The 20,891-nt window shown below is 43.2% G+C and overlaps 1 protein-coding gene across 3 annotated transcripts in view; it reads right to left on the bottom strand.

The window, feature by feature from the left end:
* The window catches only part of ASAP1 (ArfGAP with SH3 domain, ankyrin repeat and PH domain 1), a 286,988-nt gene that overhangs the window by 109,884 nt on the left and 156,213 nt on the right, over positions 1 to 20,891 (bottom strand). For all 3 annotated transcript variants that reach the window (XM_025205413.1, XM_025205411.1, XM_025205412.1), the window contains 3 exons: positions 19,083 to 19,228; positions 1,081 to 1,155; positions 702 to 751 (listed from right to left, as the gene is read on the bottom strand). In XM_025205413.1, coding sequence (XP_025061198.1) covers positions 702 to 751; positions 1,081 to 1,155; positions 19,083 to 19,228 — 271 coding nt within the window. The remainder of the gene's footprint in view (positions 1 to 701; positions 752 to 1,080; positions 1,156 to 19,082; positions 19,229 to 20,891) is intronic.

Raw genomic sequence — 20,891 nt, 5'->3', positions numbered from 1 at the left:
AAGAATGGTTTCAAACAAAAAAAATTGTTACTATGTTTCCAAATGTTCATCGCTTTTATTTATTTATTTATTTTTTTTAAATAAAAATCACTGCTCCTTTGTAGTTAGGCAAACTTTTATGTAACATTACAGGCTGTTGATGACTACGGAGTAATACAAGCCAACTATTTTAAATATTTTTCTCTCATTAAGACTTGTTTCACAAGCTCACAAAAAAAATCATGACATCTGTAGTGACTAGACTCATTTGCATAGGTGATAGTGTGAATATACATCTTCCAACTTCAAAACAATATTTAAAATTGGGATATTCAGTGCCTAAAGAGAAACAAAGGCATCTTCTTTATAACAGAGAATAGAGGTATACCCTTTAACTTTTATGGAACACTTAAAATTGTGAATTTCTATCAACATTGAGGAAATATGCTTAACACTATGTTCATGGTATTGAGAGAACACCCTTCTGTAATCCTTCATGTTTACTGATTTACCCATGGTAAATTATACATTCCTGAATCAAACTGAATATCTAGGCATAGTAGGGACCTGCTGAATAATTCTGACTCATCTACAAAAACTAAGATAAATGGCAAACATCTTCAGGATAACTTAATCAAAGTTAAAACATGAAATGTCTAACCTTTAATGTAATTAAAAAGTTCGCTTATCTGTATGAATTATGACAAATGAGAAATGCTTACAATTTGGTCTCATAATCCTTCCAGGCTTTGTCAAATGGCTTTTTAAGATCCTAAGGAAACAGAAAATACACGTGAAATATGTTTACATTTTTAATTAAATGTTTAAAATTAATATCATTCTAAAGTCATGAATAGCATTTCAAACCATACTGAATAGCATTTTAAAGTCTCTCCTTTTGAATCTTTTTAAGTATTCCTTTCCCATATATCTTAAGACATACATTCATAATTAATACTAGTGGACATGTGTAGAATTTTATTCATGCACACTTCACTTTCATTCCAAACAATATAGGGGGTACAGCATAGCCTAGTGACATGGAAAGTAAAGCAAACACCCAGGCAACTCTGAGTTTCTCTTCCAGGACTGAACACTTACCCCTTTAACTCCTTTCAAGTCTCCTTTCAAAAGAGAATCCAAAGTGAAGATAACATTGTGGCTTAAACCCTGCAGCTAAAAATAAAAAGCACCATTTGAACTTAAAGCAACCTATAAATATTACAATCTATACAAGTTATTGCAAACACATTTTATTTTATTTCATTACCTTGTAGCTACACTCACTACAAAAAAGTTCCAAAACAGCAGTAAAATCAAATACATAAAATGTTAATCCTCATGCATTTGCAAGGCAAAAGAAGCATTAAAATATGATAGTGAAATTATAGACATGTAGGAGAATATGAAATTAAAAATAACCCAAAACTGGTGCATAAGGGAAATTTAAAAAACAGTACGTAATTTATCGTTTCCCTACTCAGCATGGGAATGATTTAAATTGGGGTGGGCAATTATTTTGCCTGAAGGGTTACTTAACAAGTTCCGGAGAGCCGTTGAGGGCTATAAGCATACACCCCTTATCAAACTGTTACGCCTTGAGCCTTGACAGGTGCCCCACCCCTCGAATGCCATCTTGGGACTGGAAGTCTTGCCCCCAACCCCTGACTTTTGCCAAAGGAAGTCCCACCCCTTGCCCCAGAAATACTCCTTTTGGGAGAGGAGTTTGCAGTCTTGGAACTGGAAGTCCTGCCCTGTCACATGGTCCATGACATAAGGAGGCCCACGCACCCTGACACAAAACCTTACCCCACTCTCTGCCATGTTGGTCCCAGAATCCCTTGCCCCCATCACATAGTCCACCCCTTGACTGGGAAATGTTGCCCTTCCACAGGGCCCACCCTCATGATGCGTGGTCTGCCCCTGGGGCCCCAGAATATCTGTCCTCTGGACCAGAGTTTCCTCAAAGCTGCACGGCGTGAGTGGCTGCACATGCACACCTGGCAATGTGACATGAGCGCGACTGCGCAGCTTAGAGGGAATTCTTCCCCTGACCATGAAGCACGGGCATGACCTATCAGGTAGTGAGGGGTTGTGACCCCTCTACCAACCCGCCTCATTGCCCTCCACCAATCAGTGCAGGTTTCAGGGGTGTCAGACCTCCCCAAGAATGATGCCAAACCAATCAAGTTGAGGGCCACACACAAAATCTTTCAGAAGAAATAATTTTAACAAAGTATAGATAAAAACAAATCATATACTAAAAATCAAACATCTACTATAACATATTTTATTTTTAAAACATGTTTTTCTGCGTGCTTTAGTATATACAGAAGTGACTGCATAATATTTCAAAAAAGTCTTACTTTTGTATATTGTGTGTGTGGGGAAGGTAGGTGTGTGTGTGTTGGGATGGGTCCCGGCCTCAAAGAAAAGAAGGGAGGAATATTTGCATCCTTAGCAGATCACAAAACCCATCTTACTCCGCTATTACATGTATGGGGTGTGGTTTCTGCCAATACCTAACAAGACAGGTCATGACTAGAGGAAATGGGTTATCCAATCAGCCCTGCCCTGCCCTCCACAGGTGAGATTCCGTTTCATAAACATCAATTCTGTTCAGCTTCTGCCCATAACCTCAAGTGGGAAACAATGAAGGAGCCATGACTTTTCCCTTCTTGCTAACAAGACAGACCCCCTTCAGGCTAAGATGTGTTCCATGCAATCGCAATCATTTTTCACTCTGACCAAGTATAATAAAGAACCAAGTATAATAAACCTGAGAACACTGCCCCTTAAATGGGGGCTTTCATCATATTGTCAGTTCAAGTAACTATAACCTAAATATAAAAATCATAATTTTTATTTATTAAATTAATCTTAACATTTATAAATTCATGCACGCAAAGGCTGAGGCAGTACTTGATGAACCCAAACTTTTGTACCAAGGATTACAGAATACTGTCTTCTCATCTACTTTATAAGTGAAGGAAATAGAGATGATAGATGGACACTATGCACTCTATATACATTAGACCAGGGGTGGGCAAAATACGGCCTGGGGGCTGGGCTGGGCTGGATGTGGCCTTCCAGGCCATTCTATCTGGCCTGCAGGGCCCCTAAAAAATTTAGAAAATTAATATTTATCTGCCTTGGGCTGCCTGTCATGCGGCCCTCGATAGCTTGCCAAAACTCAGTAAAGTGGCCCTCCGCTGGAAATAATTGCCCACCCCTGCATTAGACACTTTTCAAAGCACAAAAAAAACCAAAACTTTCCTAGCAAAAGTAGAGCAGCTTGTACAGATACCTTATTCATTAGGGTCGCACAGAATTTCCCTCCTTAGATCTATCATCAGCCTTGAACTAGAAACAACAAACCCAGTCCACTTATTCATTTTTACACTATTCTGTCTATATAAATGGGCTTTGCAATATTCCGTGGGGATCATCAGCAAATTTGGGCTCCATTAGGCCCAGATTTTAGACTAGCATTCTTGTTTATTTGTAAAGAAACTCTAAAAACAATGCCTTAAAATGTGATTCGGCAGCTGATCACATGTTTTGCAGGGTGTTGGGGGTGTAGGTGGGAGGAATGTTCATGAACACGAGCTAGTTACTTGCATTTTCACCTGATACAGTATGTCAGCACTCTTTCAAATTCCATCCTTCTTATGACTCACAGATATTGGAACTGATTATTACCCTTGAACACTATGCTGCCGCAATTCAGCTGACATATGCTGACGTCTTCAGGAATGAATATCTTTAGAACTGTCTTGAGTAATGTGCCAGTAAAATGAAATGCATACATACATTCTCTGCCTTTTTGTATTCATACAAGGTTTTTCTTCATAATGCTATCATGATAATGAACAACAACCACCAAAGAATCTGGACTGCAATCTCATCAACTCTAAGGTAGTTTAAATCTTGAAAAGGAAACATCTCAAAAGGAGAATTCAGGTGCTGAAAGTAATGGTACGAGTTACCGAGTAAGTGGCCTCCTGCACAACACAACAGAATTTATGTTATATATATAATTTGCTATGAAAATAAATGAGGCCTGAAACTCAGCTGTAGAAAAAAAACAACCAGTTACTGATCCTATCATATTTAGCAAACTTGTAATGGGTACTTAGATTACTTCTGCCATTATCTGAGTCTTCAAAAAAAGCTACAGAACTATTAAGTTACAGGTTTTTCAGTCTGAAAACACCAAACATATGCACAAAAGTACAGGCACACTTATAACCGAGTATACTATTGCCTTCCTTGTACACAAGCTGTCATATACAATCACAGTTAAAGTGGGTACAAATTATTTGCATAGCTTTTAAAATTTGGATATATGCATTGGGCATTTTGCAAATGATTTTAAACAACCCATGGCTATTTAACATCCGTTATACTTCCAAGCTTAAGTAGAATAAAAGGTGGTAAAATGTCTACATGCATCACAGTGAGGAAAAAAAAAATACAACTGAAAAAGCACCTCTCAAAACTATTTGGCCTCAAAGTGCAAATAACAGCTATAAACAAATTGTGAACATTTGGGACATGAAATGATGCGCACGAGTTGATGCCATTATATTTGGGTAGGAGAAACCAATTTCTTAATTTAATGGAGTCATCTTAATATTAGTGTACAAGATCAGCAGAAACAAGATGGGATAACAGTATGCTGGTGCCACTTCTTTGGTCAATGGACAATGTGGCAGAGCACCTTTGGGGGTGCTCGCCACTTGAGGGCTCTCACAGGCTCCGAGGGGAGCCTGCTTTGGAGAAGCAGTAGGGGAAACGTCCCCCAGGTACCATTTGAAGGGAGGGAAGGTTTGTGGCAGGGCACTGTTGGTGCTGCCACTTTAAGATCCGAGCCAAGCTGCCAGCAGGTGTTTGATTGTGGCAGCCATTTTAGATCCCTGGCTGCCTATATAAACAGATCAGTTTCTTGCTAGTGAGTGAGGCAGTAATATTGCTGGGCTACAAGGCTCCATAACATCCTAGAGGTAAGGGCAGGAGCTGTAGGGGATGGCTTGGAGGCTCCTGGTCCTGGGCATGACCTAAAACTACACCCTGCCAGGAGTGGGTGGCCTGGTGGGGCTCTCAGTGGCATGGGAGTCCCCAGGAAATGCCAGGCCAGTGATCACTCCGGTGAAAGGCGAGAAGGGGTGCCTTAACCCTAGCCCTCACCTTCGGGTGGGTTTGCGTAACGCCAGAGGTAATTGGGGGCCAGGCACGGCTGCAGCCACCTGAGCCCTGTGGGGTGCAAGACTGTGAGAGACCCTGAGGATGGAGAGTGGGGGCCAGGCATGGCTGTGGCCACCTGAGCCCTGTGCGGGGTGTAAGACCCTGAGGAAAGGTAGCTGGGGCCAGGCATGGCTCCGGCCACCTGAGCCTACCGGGGAGCGAAGCCCCGTGGCCCCAAGTGAGGGTGCAGTGTGGAGCCCCAAGTGAGGAGGCAGAGATGAGGAACCCCAGTGAAGGAGGAGGAAAACCAGAGGGCTGAGAGCCCAATATGTTTATATAGCGAGAGCACGATGACATGCTGCTCTGGGGGGGAGTGAGAGTCCCTGTGAGACCCTGGAACACCAGTCGCGGTGTGAGTTACCCCAGCTCCCACAACCAGGCGGGTAACTCCTAGTAGGGGCCGGAAGGTGGGCCCAAGAGAGTGAAGGGGCTAGTGGCAGAGGCCTGATTAGGATACCCTCGAGTGGTCAATGCTGGGGCCAGGACCAGAACAGTCAAAAGGGCCAGGGGCCCACCTTGAGGGACGCCCAGAGCTAAGGGCCTGGGGTCCTGACTGGCCTTGGAGATGAGGCCAGGGCCTATGTGGCCAAAGGTCCCGGGGGGGACCACGCCCCAGAGGGGAAATGGTTTCAGGGAGCCAGACAGCCAAATGAAGGCTGGGTAGGCCGCCTGAATAGAGGGATCTTAGAGGGGTTCTGATTGGAGGATTTTGGGGCCCAGTGTGGGGCCGGTGAGACTCACAGATAGCATCCAGCTGTTAGGCATGGGTTGCGGTGTAGGGGAGATACAGAGCTGCAGATAGTGCCCCTGGCATCGGGGCAAGAATGGGCAGCCTCCCGCCTTAATTAACATCTTAATTAATTAAGAACAAGGCATGGCAGGAAAGTCAGGTGGGTGGCATGCCCAAAGGCAAGTGGGGAACCTAGCACTGTGGCTAGGCAGGGAGCCCCACTTTGCCACAGACAACTACAAAGGTGTGAGAAGTCATGACTCATGGCTTTGCTAAGTCTATATCAAATGCTCTGGGCTGTGCTCCTAATTTTCTTCCCAGTTTTTTTTTAACTTTTCCTCAGATCAACAATGTTCTCTCTCATCAATGAAATGCAGCTACAGCGCTGCATTTTGAATGTGCTAATTAGCATCAGAACAGACTCACCCACCTGTAGCTAATTAGCCTGTCTACAATACCACACCTACACCACTTCATTTCTAGGAGACAGCCACCCAGAGCACACTCAAGAGCACCACTGCTGAGGACACTAAGTTTACCATATAGCTGCAGCCTCAGCTGAATCACTTAAGCTAATTTTCATTACTCTCTACGTACCTCACCATTTCCACTAACAGGCTACCTTCCTCTCCAATTATGATTTTCTCATACTCTTTTCTCTAGTTTCCTTTTATCATTTTGGTATTTTAAGAGGGATTATACAATTCTCTTTTCCTCCTCTGTACAAAGTGATCCGGAGCACCACCTAGAAAATTATGGTAATAGATTATTTTATGAAACTAAGGTCTTGGACTCGTCAGCTCTATGACTATTCCATTCACAGCATTTCAGTTCTGTTGATTACTTGCCACTTATTCTACTTTTACTACAACGTTTATTCTGTGAACAAGCTTAATTGAATGCTGGCACTACTTCTGGGGTGGTTTAGGCCAAAAGTTTGCTGGTGCAGTCCTGGTAACAAAGGGCATGAACAAAAAAAATGCAGCTCCAGCTAACAAAGCTGTGCTAGGAAAACACTTAGCATGTGTACATGTGCACCTCTCTCCACTGAATGAATGTTGTTGAAGGAGATGATTTAGCTACCACAGTAGAAAAATAATAATAATAATAAATAAATAAATAAATAAATAAAATCAGTGCTACTTTTTGCTGCATTTTTCCTAGAGAACTCTAGTACCAGTGACCCTGTAGATTCCTCGGTGGCGTATCCTTGGACCTGCCTAGTGAAGGCTGTTAAGTCACTAGAGAAGAGATAAATAGTATAATATTGCATGTGCCCAGTGAGCTAAGAGCCAGGACACTCCAAAAGCGGTGAACTTTACACCTTTCTGCGGTAATGACCTCTTTTCCACATCTAAGCATGCGCAGTATGATGGTTTATTATACAACTGTGTTGGCACCAAAACTGGTGTGAAGCCATCTAGCGTTCAATACCTTTGTCCTGAGATGATCAAAGGTGTGACTGGAGTGCTTGATGAGTGACAGCACCCCTGAAAAAGTGACTGGATGTGCAAATGATTTAAAAAGAGCTCACACCCGAATAGAGGCGTGTGCGTGAGCCTGAGGAGAGAGTGGGTTCAGATGGATGGGCAAGACTCAGATGTATGTGGTTGTGTGCACTGGTGAGACTGGGCTGTGCGCCACGGTGCTGGGCAAGGAATTTGGGTTGCTCTTGTATTGACTGGGGTGTGATACGGTAAGTAATAGACACAATAAACTCTGGAGCATTTCAAGCCAGAGTCAACTGTTCCCGGATGCAGCATCTACACAAGTGCCCAGGACTGCAGCAATTTGAGCCAGGGCAGAGGAGCCCTGGGCTTGCATGGGGCACTACGAGTCAGCCCCAGGCTCTGGCATCCAGGGGCAGAGGGGCTGGCAGGAGCCAGGGGTCTGGCCCCCTGCTGGCTGGGCTGACCAGGAGCAATTTGCACCCAACAGTCACCCTCTACATGTGAGTTTAATCGCAGTTAATGAATCTGCCTTAAGATAATGCTGTGCCCAACAATACTACCTTACGACAGAGTCAATTCATTTACTTTGCCCTAATACCATCACCCATGTAGACTGTGACAATTTACTGCAGAGCCAATTAGTCTACTCCACAGTAAAGTGCACATGTAGATGAACCCAGAGTGATTATTATTTATAACTAATGTAGCATAAAAAAGCTAATATGAAGTTTAGGGCTATCAGATTTAGACATGAAAACAACCATTCTAATTATCTGGCCTCTTATAGAAAAGAGATGCATGTTTCCTAGAAAGCTAATCATAATTTTACTATTTGTGATGATAGTGTTAGAGTGATGTTGTAGCCTTGATGGTCCAGGAATTATGCAAGACACAAGGATTTATTAGGGTGATATCTTTTATTGGGTCTACTGCACAGTTGGGGTAGAGTGACAAACTTTCAAATGCACGACATTCTTCTTCAGGCCTAAGGAGTAAAAGCCAGTAGAAGAATGGCTTGTATAGGCGATCCTTGCCATTCACCTCAAATGGTGAAATTCGTGAATAAGGCACTGTGTTCATGAACACAGTCTACGTTGTGGAGGGGGTGGGGCACGGCTCTGCAGCGACAGCAGGAGCACGGTGGTGGGAGCCTGGTGGCAGCAAGCGTGAAACTCCTGAAGAGCTCCTATAGGTGTATAAAGTGTATTTAAAATGCAGGTTCGGCATTCGTGAATTTTTGAAACCGTGAATGCCGAACCCACAAATAGAGAGGGTTTCCTGTATTCAAAAGCTTGTTTAACTCTATCCTAACTACGCAGTTGGTCCAGTTAGATATGCCCCTAAGAAATCCTTGCCACTTGCACTGTTTGTGATTGAATTTTACTTTTGGGAGTAGGGTAGAGGTTAGGGAGAATTGTTTGTTTTCTTATTTTTAAATAGTACTCTCTCTCACCATTGTTATCTGGTGTATCACCTGCTTGCAAAAGAATGATGGGTATTGACATGTATGGCACTTTACAGTCCATCAAGGTCACTGTAGAAATTCTATGGAGTGAAACTATGGCCCTCTGAACAGACCTAATTCTGAGATGACTGCATCTTACTCTACTTAAATTCCTGGATTTAATTTTCTTTTTACCACACATTGTAAAGGACATGGAAGAGCAGAGTAGTAAGATAATTACAGCAAAAGCTGCATTGTCTGGCACTTTATGAACCAGAAAGCTCCACTAATCGGCATCTGAGGGACACGGCAAAAGCGAAACTGCAAGTCCCACTTACGGTTTCGCTGTCACAAGCCAAGTTCTTCTCCTTCATTTCTTCGGCCCGTGGCCCAAAGCAAATCAGCCTGTGTGGGGCCCCCGTCCCTGTCCCCTGGCACACTGATGCCAGGGAGTGCACAAGACGGCGCACATTTGATTAACCGGCATATTTGATTAACCGGCATCCCCCATTCTCAGCGGATGCCAGCTAACAGAGTTTTTGCTGTACTAGGTATGTATCAATCAGCAAAGCACCTAACTAGGATTTAGAGATAAATTAGGTACCTAAGTCTGACAAAGCAATTCAGATCAAATTTCACTTGAACAGCCACAAAACTTTTAAGCCCCTGAATTCATAAGGTACCTCCATTTTGGATTGTAAAGATCCCTATGCTCCTCAGCATCAGCTCCTTAGTATGCTTAGAAGTGAGTCAGTACGAGCAGCCAGACACTTGATTCCTATGTAAGCTTTGCTGCAATCTAGGTCAGATCTGATGAGGTGCCTGCTGCTCAAATCCCCTGAGGGTCTCTCTGGCGTTCACCTAACTCACAGTGACAGCACTCACTTCAGTACAAAGCACAGCTTGGACAGTAACTCAATCAAAAATTCACATGGTGGCAGTAGTGTTTACTTTTCTGATAACTACCTTGTTGTTAGAGGACTAGCCCAGAAATTGGAAGACAGGGTTCCAGGCTAGAGAGAGGGCAGTCCTACTTTTTGTCCTCATCTCCCACCACTATTTATGCATTTTATGTTAGGAGATAAGCCTGGCTGCAAGAACTAAAACCCAGGTTTCTTCTTTCCTTGGGACTATCATCACTGGCTTACAGAGTTGTGTTCCTTTTTTTCCTGCTCTCCTTTTGGCCACTTGGCTTTTGCACTCTTAACTATCTGCTAGCCTTGCTTCAAAGGAGAGTTGTAGTGTGCTCCCCACCAAAACTATTTTATAGTGTTGTGGTTAGGGCACTCTCCTGGGATGGGAAGATGTGGGTCAGCCCTCCTCAGGCTGAGGAAAGCCTATAACCCAGGTCATGCCCTAACCATGAGGCTACTAGCTGAAAGATGGGCAACTGATCAATTATGTACATACCCTCTGGGCACACAAGATCTTGTCCACTGACTAAGCCAGGTTCCTGTATCCAGAGGAGAAAAGAAGTTCAGCTGTTTCCTATTGGCTAACTGCAGGCACCTCTCTTGTTCAGCACTAATAAGGAGTGTACCTCCTTGGCTCACACTTGCAGGGAGTCAGTTAGGAAGGCCAAAGCAATGGAACTTAGGCTGATGACAAAAAATAAAGACAACAAAAAGTCCTTCTTCAGGTATACAGAGAGCAAAAAGATGGCACAGGGTAACATAGGACCCCTACAGGACAGGCTAGGGCAACTGGTGACAGATAGGAGGGACAAGGCTTCAATGAGTTTTTTGCCTCTGTATTCCTGAACACGGATCAAGACAAATCTCCCAATGCATTATAGATAGGCACAGGAGGAACATCAGCTTACCAACGGTCAGCACTGACCTAGTAAAAGGACATTTGGAGGGGATGAATGTGTTTAAGTCAGTGGGCCCAGATGAACTTCATTCAAGGGTGCTAAAGGAATTGGCCAGTGTCACAGCAGAGCCACTAGCACGGCTGTGTGAGCACTCACGGTGCTCAGGTCAGGTCCCAGAGGACTGGAAAAGGTCAATGTAGTCCCTATTTTCAAAAGGGGAGGAAGGAGGATCTGGGTAATTACAGACTGGCTAGTCTCACCTCTATCCTTGGGAAAACCCTTGGAAAAAATTATCAAGGATCACATTTGTGGGAGTCCAGCAGGAAAAATAATGCTGAAAGGTGACCAGCACGGGTTCACAGCAGGTAGTTCCTGCCTGACTAACGTTGTTTCTTTTTTATGACCAGGTCACAAAATGCTTCTTATCCATGCTGAAGCCTACATGGAGATATCCACAAAGCTGATCACTAAATACGTTTAGTTGGATTTTGTCTTAATATTGTTTTTGTGCCTGCTAGTCATGAAAGCCCTCAGATTTAAGGAGTATAGATTCATAGATGTTAGGGTCGGAAGGGACCTCAACAGATCATCGAGTCCGACCCGCTGCATAGGCAGGAAAGAGGGCTGGGTCTAGATGACCCCAGCTAGATGCATATCCAACCTCCTCTTGAAGACCCCCAGGGTAGGGGAGAGCACCACCTCCCTTGGAAGCCCGTTCCAGACCTTGGACACTCGAACTGTGAAGAAGTTCTTCCTAATGTCCAGTCTAAATCTGCTCTCTGCTAGCTTGTGGCCATTATTTCTTGTAAGCCCCGGGGGTGCCTTGGTGAATAAAACCTCACCAATTCCCTTCTGTGTCCCCGTGATGAACTTATAGAATGGGAAGACAGCTAAAAGTTGAATCCTTTTATCAAACCTGGTATCTAAACAAATCCACTTGTCTCTTGAAGAATTTTTAGAATGTGAACATTTATTTTTGGCTGGCCTGAACAGATCCTCCATTAATACCAATTATAAAACAAGAAAAGCAGAAGCTTCATATTTCACTATTGCATTATTGATAAAACTAATAAAGTTATTGAAGCTCTTTTTTCTAGCTCTCAGCAGAATATTGCAGCTCTCCTCACATTCTGTTTTTCCCCCCACAGTATAATGGAAGTTTTCCTTAATATAGATATATTTTAGGCAAGTCTTTGAAAAAAAATGATTTAGTCTTATTACAGATAAGAAGAGCTATTCCTCTCCTGAAAAGACAAACACCTTATTTATGGTCTTTTGAGTACCATTTCTTAATGCTATCATATTATTTCCCAGGTTTATTAAGCTGCTTATAGCTACATTATTGATTATCAGAATATCCACTTTTTTACTACTACTTTTCTCTGAACACACATTATTGCAAAATTCCATTACTTCTATGGTTATAAATATTTTTTATCATCTTAAAAGTCCCTAACAATCATTTGATTATAGAAACCCTTTGTATTTCTATTATAGGGCTGGGATATTAAAAAACTATTCATTTTTCTGTATTCATTTTGTGTATCCTCTCCTCTAGGTCTCTGAGTGAGACGATCAAAGACAAGATTGTCAAAAGGGTCTAGTGATTTCAGAAAGCCTTAACATAGCCCAATATTTAGGAGGTAAATGTATTTTTCAATACATCAGGAGGGGATTACCTCCTTTATGGACATATTCATGCTACTGTAAAAGACTTCATCTGAAATAGTATCTACAATTCTGGTCTCATGTTCAAGAAAAAATAATGCAAACTAAAAAAGGAGAAAAAAAATGCCATTTGAAAGATCACAGGAAAATAGAACCCACCATATGACAAGAGATAAATGAATTTGGCTTGTTTAGCCCTGAAAAAATTAAGGGCGAGAGAAGATACAATTGCTCTCAATGAACACATCAGGATATCCGATACACTGACTGCAGCAGGTAAATCTGGTGTGGTAGAAGGGAGGGGGAAGAGAAAGGAAAGGGTGTAGGGGAGGCAGATCAAGACATCGCTGTGAGGGAGGATGGCATCGCTGGGAGCGGAGGGCTATAGCCAATTCTGGTGTAGCTGCAGCCCCCCCCCGTAGCCCCCTTCCAGCGGTACTACCCCTCTGCTCTGCCCCACCTGACCCAGGCTCCACTGGGAACTAACCTGGCCCCAGTCTGCCCCGCACAGATCCAGGGCCTGTTCTTGGCGGATCCTGGGCTGGGCAAGGCACGGGGCGGGGGCGGCGCCATTGGGAGGGGGCATCCCATACCCCTGGATGCACTGAGGCTTCGTTCCCTGCCCACCCACCCCAACTGGGGCAAGGGCAGCTGCTTCCCATCTCCAGCTCCTGCCCCCCTCACAGCAGGGCCCTGAACTGCCTGCCCCCATGCCCCTTCCCCCCCACCCCAGACTTACCAGCTGGAGCCAGATCTCCAGCCTGCGGGGTTGTGTCTTAACTGCCTAGGTGCTGCGCTGCGGCTGCACACAGCACTGGCATTTATTGGCCCAATTATCAGCCACTTAAAGCTGATATCCAATATAGATACATTTTGTTTATATCGGTACTGATCTGATATTGGACCAATGTATCAGTGCACCTCTAGTCCACATCCTTTTTCTAGTGGGGGGCCCCATCACTGGACACAGTACTCCAGATGTGGCCTCACCAGTGCAGAGTAGAGGGGAAGAGTTACTTCCCTTGATCTGCTGGCAACACTCCTACTAATGCAGCCCAGTATGCCATTAGCTTTCTTGGCAACAAGGGCACACTTGACTCATATTGTGCACTGTAACCCCCAGGTCCTTTTCGGCAGAGCTGCTGCTTAGCCAATTGGTCCCAAGCCTGTACTGGTGCATGGGATTCTTCCATCTTAAGTGCAAGACTTTGCACTTGTCCTTGTTGAACCTCATATGATTTCTTTTGGCCCAATCTTCCAATTTGTCTAGGTTACTCTGAATCCTAGCCATATCCTCCAGCATTCCCTCTCAGCTGCGCGGCCTGTGTGGTCGCACAGGCACACTCATGCCATGCTGCCAGGTCTGCCTGTACAGCCGTGCACACCGTGCAGCTTAGAGGGAATGCTGCTACCCTCAAGCATATCTACTACCCACCCAGCTTGGTGTCGCCTGCAGACTTGTTGAGGGTGCACTCCATCCCAGCTTCCAGATTGTTAATGAAGATATTGAAACCAAACCAGCACCAGCACCAACCCCTGGAGCACTTCACCTGATACCAGTTGCCAACTACAGCTCAAGCCATTGATCACTACCCATGGAACCAAATTACCCAGCCAGCTTCCTATTCACCTTAAAATCCATTCATTCAACCCATACTTCCTTGGTTTGCTTACAGTCTCCCACAAGATTCTTGCATCAAAAATCTTGCTAAAGTCAAGGTTTATCTCATCCACTGATCGCCCTGCATCCACAGAGCCAGTAATCTGTCCACAGAAGACAGCCATGTTGGGCAGGCATGACTTGCCCTTGGTGAATCCAGGCTGACTGTTCCCAATCACTCTTCTCCTCCAAGCAGTTAGAAATGGATTTCTTGAGGATCTGCTCCATGATTTTTCTGGGGACTGAGGTGAGACTGACTAGTCTGTAGTTCCCTGGATCCTCCTTCTTCCCTTTGTTAAAGATGGGCAGTATATTTGGTCTTTTCCAATCATCTGGGACCTCCCCCAATCACCAAAGATAATGAGTTTCAAACAAAAACCAGAGGCTCTGCAATCACATGAGTCAGCTCCCTCAGCACCCACAGATGCATTGCCTCCGGCTTCATGGATTTGTACACATACAGCTTTTCTAAACAGTCCCTAACCTGTTCTTTCACCACTGAGGGCTGCTCACCTTTTCCTTAAACTGTGCCTCCCAGTGCAGTAGTCTGGGAGATGACCTTGCCTGTGAAGACCGAGGTAAAAGGCATTTCGGCCTATTCCTCATGATCTGTCACTAGGTTGCCTCCCCCATTCAGTAAGGGACCCATACTTTCCCAGACCTTCCTCTTGTTTCTGACATATTTGTAGAAACCCTTCTTGTTACCCTTCACTTCCCTTCCTAGCTGCAACTCCAGTTGCACTTTGGCCTTCCTGACTTTATCCCTGCATGCCCAAGCAATATTCTTATACTCCTCATAAGCTGTTTGTCCAAGCTTCCACTTCTTACAAGCTTCCTTTTGTGTTTAAGCTCACCAAAGAGTTCTCTGCTAAGCCAAGCTGGTTGCTTGCCAGATTTACTATTCTTCCTTTGCATCGGGACAGTTTGCTCCTGAGCCCTTAGTAAAGTTTCTTTAAAATACAACCAGCAGTCCTAGACTCCTTTCCCCCTCAGCCTGGCCTCCCAGTGATGACTAGAAAATGGTATTTAGAGGTTTGCTTTTGGGAATTGGCTTATATATATGCATTAGACAGGGTGACAGCAAGGGTTATTTGATTTCTAAAGGCCTGGTCACATAGGTCTCACAGCCTTTAAGGCAGACAGGGTGTCTAACACAACAAAGCCAATGCATATACACATAGCCTGGGAAATTGTGGGCATATACCACACTGTTCCATAACATGATATAAGGTGGCACCAGCTTACAAGGCACAAGAGAGTGGGGGCCTGAGGTTCTGGTTCTGGGAGAACAGACCAAATTAGGAGAAGGCCCAGAAAGCCCAAAATAGGATGTGTGCATGTGATGGGTTGTGAAATCCATATGCTGACAGGACAGAACATGGACAGTATGGCAACCACAGAAAGACCAATCAGCAACAGCCACAGATGGAGAGTCATCAGGAGGGGAAAAGAATACAAAAGCAGAGATTTTAGAGCAACAAAGGGTCCCCCAAGGCCACATGGACAGAGGGGTCCCTGATAAGGGACCCCAAGGCACCGTGGACAGAGGGTATACTACCAGCCCATCTCATCCACCCCACTTGGGGGAATGGGGGAGGGCTCAGCCTCCGACCTCCAGGTTGCTGACATCTGACATTCAAGAGACAACCTCAGAGTGAAGCTCGTGTCCTGGCCCAATGCATCTTGATTCTGATGACAGCCCTATGATTGGTACCTATAGGATTGCTTGCATTATTCTTTTCTGTTATCACTGTGTATCAATACATTTGCCTATTATTGAACGGACAGGTCGTGTTCAGTCTGAGGGTTTGGGTCCCCATGGAACAAGGTATCTGGGTCCTAAATCCAGTGCTAGCCCCCAGGGGATCCTGCCCATCAGTTCCCTAAGGGAGTCAAAGTCTGCTTTTTTGAAGTCCATGGTCCATACTCTTCTGCTCTCCTTTCTTCCTTTTGTCAGAATCTTGAACTAGATTATCTTGTGGTCACTGCTGCCCAACTGCCATCCACTTCTACATCCGCCACTAATTCTTGACCTACTGCTCAAACTGTGAAGAAGAGCATAGCCCCTAGTTGGTCTCTCCAACTCATTCACAAGGAAGTTGTCTCCAACACTCTCCAAATACTTCCTGGATTGCCTGTACACAGCTATACTGCCGTCCCAGCAAACGTTAGGGTGACTGAAGTCCCCCATGAGAACCAAGGTCCGTCTGGAAACTTCCACTAGTTGTCTGAAGAAAGCCTTGTCCTCCTTGTCTGTTGATCTATAGTAGACGCCCACCACAAGATCAGCCTTGTTGCTCTCCCCTCTAACTTTAACCCAGAGACTTTCAACAGGCCTATCTCCAGTTTCATACTGAAGCTCTGAGAAATCATACAGATCTTTTACATACAGTGCAACTCCTCCTCCTCTTCTTCCCTGCCTGTCCTTCCTGAACAGTTTGTACCCCAACCATGCCAGTGCTCCAGTCATGCAAGCTATCCCACCAAGTCTCTGTTATTCCAATCACATCATGGTTCCTTGACTGAGAGAATGCCCACTTCTTCCTGCTCGAAGAGTGGGGGCAAACAACTTAGCAGCTTTTAAGCAGGAGTTTAGAAAAAAATTATGAAGAGGCTTATATGATGCAGTTGCCCAAGAGAGTAGAAAACTAAGTAACCAGGTAGGTCCCATCCACTGTCACCTTCCAGAGAGGTAAGAGGAAAAATAAAGTTTAAATATTTCAATCTAGCACTTGTAGAATTGCTTATAAATCCTTGTTATCCAAAGTTTATATGCAAGTGTTTGAGTATTCTAACAACAGACTGAATGTTCATTTCATTTCACCAACCCTTTTGTCCAGCCACAAAGTTTGGACTGATACATCTGGAGTTCTCTGTTGCTCATGCCCTGTCTGCACTTGCTTAGCGCTTGTAAATTTAGGTAGGTGAGATGCAATACTCTTCCATGCATCATTTTCACCAGTGCTGCTTTTATTTTGGAGATGTTTCATGTGGGCCATTAATAGAATCCTTTTGCTGTTTGAATTCTTCAGGAACTAAAAGATCACAAACTGAAGGGGAAGTCAGGAAAAAGGAAAGAAAAAACAAAGCAGCTATCCAAGACATTGGAAAAAATGTCTATTACTATAGATTGCTGGCATCTAAATTGAATTCAGTGTAGAAAGATGTTTGAGTCTAAATGCTATTAACTCCTTTGTCAGTATCTTAAACTGAATACAAAATATATGGATGGAGATTCCCATTCCCGAGATGGGCCCCTCATTAAATATTTAACATTTACATCAAACTTTTTTGAAGAGTTATACTGGATAACCATCTCTATCCAATGGGATTGGCTTCTATTTTCAGTGGAAGGAAAGCAGGAGTATTCTAAACCCAGTTTTATTTTATATTTGGAACACTAATTAATTAGTATTTGCCTGCCATGTGTTTTTTCCTCTATACTTGCCAAAACTAGACACATTTCATGGAAGTGAAGTAACTGGAATGAAGTACTGAAATTAACCTTAATTCCTTGAAAATAAAACCATTGCATTATCTCATTCTACAACATGGACCTATAATAAAGGTGAAGGGGCTAGCTCATTGTTTCAAGAAAAGTATTTACAGCGACTGAAAGAATATATTGATCTCATAACTATTATTACATGGCACCAACTTATCAAGTATATTCCTAGGTGAAGCAGAAAGTTGGAGGGATCTAAATAGTTCTTTCTTGACTTATACCAGAGGATAAAAACAGATTAATGTGTTTCTTATCAACACGGATTGCTTTCACTTTTGTGCCTTTGATCTAAGGTATTTTGAATGCATAGGGACAGCCCCATATTCATGCAAACGAACAAAAATTGCAACTTCTGGGAAACAGAGATAGGTTATTGTGATCTAAACAAACTGATGATAGTTCCACTCCCAAGTATAAAGGTAAAATGAAGTAAAAGGACAGAAAACACCAGTTTTGGACATCTGTTTCTGACATGTTTGCATCTTCATTTACCTGAAAAGTTCCAAATTTCTATCACTAATGCAATCACTGGCATGCACAAGGGTAACAGACTGTCTTGAGTCTAAACTATTTATAATAATCTAAGATTTTAAGGTTTAAAAGTAGAGAATGGTACTGAGAAGTAGGGTAATAGTATAGACCTGACTCTGTAGAGAAGTCAAAGATGATGATACCGGTTCTCTATCAAGTGAGAATTTCACTGTCAAAAACATATGCTAGTGAAGAAGTGAGAGATTTGACTTTTTTTTTTAAACAAACTTAGTTTTTGGAATTAAAAATATAGGCAGTTTGATTTTATTTTTTTCAGACAAAACTTGCAGTCAGAAGATGTTTTAGACTCATAAATTTTATACACAGATAATTAATTCCAAGATATCTGCTGTCACTTGAGAATTGTATATGAATTCACATTTCTATTTTTCTTGCTGACTATACATTACATCAGGGCTGTCCAACTGGCAGCCCAAGGGGTTAATCTGCAGCCCCTAGGCTCCCCCTGCCTGCTACTCCCTTCATTGCTATGGCTGCTGCTGAAGCTGGGGTCTCCAGGCTCCCCCCACCCTTCTCTGGCTTTCACTTCCTGTCCCCACCTCAGGGGGCATTCATGGCCTGCAGTGCTGGGGGAGCCCACTGTGTGGTACAGGGAAGAAGCCTACAGCTGAGGAGGTAAAGGGTGTAACTGCCCATGCATGCACATGGTGCAGCAGTAAAGCCTATGGCTGGGGAGAGGAGGGAAGGCTATGCGTGGAGCTCATGACATGGTACAGCAGAGGGCCCCATGGCTACAGAGAGGTATGGGTGGGCTGTGGCCCCTGGCCATTGAGAAGTTGGACAGCCCTGCATTACATAACCAAACACAGCATGGCTAATATGTATACCTAGGCACAACTCTGCTTAACAGTTTTTAAAGTGTAACAGTAATTGAGAATACGTCTGAAATGCGCACGCTGGTTTCAGCTTAAAATTAAGTGAAAACAACATTCTGATGAATATATATACAGCTCATCAAAATTACTGAAAATATGAACCTGACTTCGCTCTGAATTTTTTTTTGAATGCAAATAATATGCTTGAAATTCCTTACCAGGTTTTTCAGCAGCGTTGATAATTCCTTAGTAAGCGTCGAAAATTTTACAAAAGCAGTGCCAAGATCTGGGTTATCCCGACTTAAAAAATTACTTCCAAATTTATCTAGTACTTGTGCATAGTTCTCTTCATTTTGAACATGATCTGAAAAAAAAAAAAAAATTCAAAATTAACATTTTTTTCCTTCTTGGATCAATTTTAAATATTTTTATTATAACACAGCAACAGAATTGATCTCATGAACTGATAAATCAGGTGAGTTCTGTCAAGGAAAGCTAAAATATTTAATAAACTTTCAATTTAAAAAAAATCAAAATTAAAAAGAGCCATTAAAAATAGATTTCATAGACATTAGGGCTGGAAGGGACCTCGGAAGATCGAGTCCAGCCCCCAAATAGCCAGAAGTTATTTTTTTCTGAAATCCTCTGAAGCTAGAGTCACATATGAATGAATTTAAAAAGTTAAGAAAACCATGAAAAAGTACCAACAAGAAAAATTAGGGTACATTTGTTCATTTTGCAAATTATGTTTATACACACCTTTGTATAATGCACTGGAAGGTGCGGAGTTAAATAATCACACAGATGGTGTCTATTGGTACCACCTAGGGAAGTCTTAGCATGCATATAGTGAAGTCAAAAGTATTAAATATATTAGGGGGAAAGTTTCAGTCTCTAGAATAAGCAAGAAGAAAAAACTCCCTCAAAAATCCTGAAAACAAAAAACTTACTTTCTCTGTGGAGCTAAAGTTACCACAACATTAAAATAATATATATTAGTTCTCACTGAGATTTATTATATTTTATAGTTTTAAACACAAACTGCACATCAGGGATGTCAAGGTGTTAGGAAAGTTTGCTGTGACCATGTTCTAACCATGTCTGACCATGTTCCAATATCAGAACCAAACTATGAAACTAATCTACAGATAAAGACAACTAAGAAAACTGAAAAACCCTTAAGAGGAAAGAGTTTCTGAATGAAAGAAAAGTGAATCTATATATTTTTCTGGTAAGGTACTATTCACCCCTTCATGTTCTAGTAAGTCCCTTTTGCATCCCCTGTTTTAGTACTACAGGACAGAAACACTGCCAATGTCATTCTCTTCAGGATGTTGGCCTTCTAACGTCAGCCCTAGCAAACTAACACTTCCGCACCAACCCTGCTTCCAAACGCCCACAAGTAATAACAATGAGAAGGTTTACATGGAAACAGATGTGTGCAAAACAGTTGGCTGAAGGGGCAGAGATAGATACATGATCTGTGGTGTACAGTAAGACTTCACAAAGGAATGCTCTAGTGCAGAGGTTGGCAACTTATGGCCCATGGGCTGGATCTGGCCCAGAATAGCAGGGAAAGGGAGGGAGGAAAATAGCAAAACACAGCTCAGTCTAGTAAATCTTCTCTTTCTACCCCAATTCCACCCTCCAACACTGACGCAGCCCCCTCTCTCAACTCCTACAGCATACACTGCTCACCACTGCCACCAAGTGTGATCATGCCCACTGCTGCTGGGGACAGGAGTTGGCGGCACATGGTGAAGCCCGTGGCACGTGGTGAAGGCAGCACCAGGTGGCCTGTGTGCTGTGGAGGGGGGTGGCAGCAAGTTAATAGTTAGCATTCGCCTAGCTTCTCCATTAATTTAAAAACAAAAGGTTTTATGCTGGATAGTAGCTCACGAGTATGGATATAGTCAGGATGAGTTTCCTCAGTGTTTATTAAGACGAACACATTTTTTAAAAGGAAGGCAATATCGCTATACCAAACGAAGACCTGGCTAGTCATAAGCGACAGAAGATGCTCATAA

Source organism: Alligator sinensis, unplaced genomic scaffold (genome assembly GCF_000455745.1).
Source record: "Alligator sinensis unplaced genomic scaffold, ASM45574v1 scaffold307_1, whole genome shotgun sequence".
NCBI lineage: Eukaryota > Metazoa > Chordata > Crocodylia > Alligatoridae > Alligator > Alligator sinensis.
This window is presented reverse-complemented; position numbering and strand designations above follow the sequence as displayed.